The sequence below is a fragment of the Corticium candelabrum genome, chromosome 18, assembly GCF_963422355.1.
Source record: "Corticium candelabrum chromosome 18, ooCorCand1.1, whole genome shotgun sequence".
Lineage (NCBI taxonomy): Eukaryota > Metazoa > Porifera > Homoscleromorpha > Homosclerophorida > Plakinidae > Corticium > Corticium candelabrum.
The window spans coordinates 5093420-5095919 of NC_085102.1; the positions used below are offsets into that span (position 1 = coordinate 5093420).

The 2500-nt window shown below is 39.8% G+C and overlaps 1 protein-coding gene across 1 annotated transcript in view; it reads left to right on the forward strand.

The window, feature by feature from the left end:
- LOC134193740 (kalirin-like) overlaps window positions 1-2500 on the forward strand; it is a 13540-nt gene that overhangs the window by 3052 nt on the left and 7988 nt on the right. Inside the window, exons 3-4 of the mRNA XM_062662574.1 lie at window positions 2027-2150; window positions 2211-2301. Coding sequence (XP_062518558.1) covers window positions 2027-2150; window positions 2211-2301 — 215 coding nt within the window. The remainder of the gene's footprint in view (window positions 1-2026; window positions 2151-2210; window positions 2302-2500) is intronic.

Consider the following 2500-nt stretch of genomic DNA (forward strand, 5'->3'; position numbering starts at 1 on the left):
TTGTAAGGCACTGCTGAAATTGTTAAAACCACGTCCACCCTAATTTTTGGGCCACGCCCATTCCAATTTTTACCCACAAAACCTTTAATGCAGGTTTGCTTCCACTGGGATGCCACAAACTGTTGTCATGGAATACTCAGGCACAGAATGAGCAAAGTGGTTTATTTTTTAAGAAAGTTTCTCTCTGTCTGAATTCATGCACTGTGCTTAATTGACCACATGATAAGCCTAATAGTCAGTGGAAAATTTCCAGACCTCAAGAATCTGAGAATCTAGTGCACAGGATAAGAAGGGCCGGATATCTACAGAACTCGTTACCAGTAGATATTCTGACCTAAATAGTTAATGTTGCTGACAACCACTGTTGATGTTTGAATACTTGTATTATGATTAAGTTCCTCCCTTAAGGCAGTCTTTGCCATAAGTGATCTTATCTTCAAACCAAGCATACCAGGAACTACTTGTTAGCCACAAACAACTTCCCACTTTTCTAGTCACTGCCTACTCATACAGCAAAGCATGGTGGGCCTGTACCAAGTGGAATGTGCACTGTGTGTGTGTGTGTGTGTGTGTGTGTGTGTGTGTGTGTGTGTGTGTGTGTGTGTGTGTGTGTGTGTTTGTGTGTGTGCTTTCCTGCATGTGTTGCACTTGCTTGCACATGCATTAATACCTATTTGTGTGCGTGCACATGCTTGTGTATATAGACCTCTGTTTTCTAAGAGCACATAAGCATGTCTACACTACAAGGTATGTCTTTCCTATGTTTTCTTTACACAACCCATAACAACTGCTTGACACCTATTACCTCCATAACTCTTTTATTGTCTTCTCACTAATCCATCACCACCATCTTTGTTTCTCTTACTAATTGATCCAATTTCCTGTTTCCTGATAACTCAAGAACTAAAACAGCACTTGATCTGTTAAGATGCACTAGTGGGTCACAACACATTACAACAAGACAAGCAGTTGGATGGCTTGCATTTTTGTAAGTAATTAACGAAGGACAGCAGGTGCTTGCATGGTGTGTGTACAGAGTTTATCTAAGGCAAGGAATGAAGCTATTAGCTGGAAAAAAAGGGAAATACTAGACAAGCAGATGGTGAAATTGTCTGCCTGTTTGTTTGTTTTATGTTCCCATCTTTGGGTTTGTCTTCTTGTGTAAGTGCAGTCTTAGGGTAAAGACTTGATTGGGTTAGTTGATAGTTATCCTATGTCTTGTAATTGTTTGTTGATTGCTGTATAGGATTTTTTAATTTGTTTAGATATTTGTGTTGAAAATATTTCTGTTTGTATTTGTCTGTGTCTGTCTGTTTGTTTGTTTGTTTGTCTGCTCATCCGCCTGTCTGTAGTCTGTTCGTCTGTCTGTTGTCTGTCAGTTTGTCTGTCTGTCTGTCTGTATGTATGTTGTCTGTATGTATGTATGTATGTATGTTGTCTGTCTGTTTGTCTGTTTTGTATGTTCCCATCCTTTGGTTTGTCTTCTTGTGTAAGTGCAGTGTTAGGGTAAAGACTTGATTGGGTTAGTTGATAGTTATCCTATGTCTTGTAATTGTTTGTTGATTGCTGTAGAGGCTTTTTTAAATTTGTGTAGATATTTGTGTTGAAAATATTTCTGTTTGTATTTGTCTGTGTCTGTCTGTTTGTTTGTTTGTCTGCTCATCTTTCTGTCTGTCGTCTGTTTGTCTGTCTGTTTGTCTGTCTGTCTGTCTCTGTCTGTCTGTCTGTCTGTCTGTTTGTCTGTCTGTCTGTCTGTTTGACTGTCTGTCTGTCTGTCTATCTGTCTATGTGTTTGTTTGTCTGTGTGTACACTATGTATGTATGTTTTTGTCTGTCTGTCTGTATGTATGTATGTGTGTTGTCTGTCTGTGTGTCTGTCTATCTATCTGTCTGTCTGTCTGTCTGTTTCTGTGTCTGTCTGTCTGTCTGTCTGTTTGTCTGTCTGTTTGTCTGTCTGTCTGTTTGTCTGTCTGTTTGTCTGTCTGACCTTTTGAACTACCATAGAATAAAGAACGTCTATTTGCAGGAGGGAAAGACAGAAGAGGAGCATGGCTCATCACATTTCCTTCCACCACTCAACGCAAACGAACCAGCGACATGACGTTTGATAAATTCAAACAAATGCTCTCATATCTTGTCCAGTCTGCAAGGCATGCAATAAACACTATATCATACAACATCAACTAACATACGTATGCACTGTTGTGTAGTATTGATCCTGAGCAGGGCATGTTCTCTGCCATCATCGATGCCAGACACAACTCGTGGAACTTCTGCAACTTCATCATCAAAGGCCTTGATGTAAGCGTCTTGTCCGAGTCTTGAGTTTTAATGTAGACGTGCATTTGTATACATGAGTGACAGCTATGTTGTGTTACATATGTTGGCATGGCAACAACTTATAATGAGTGACAGCAATGTTGTGTTGCCATGGCAACAAACTGTGGTAGTGACCACTTAGCAATGTGTTGATGTTTTACTCTGTTTGTGGCATGTCTGG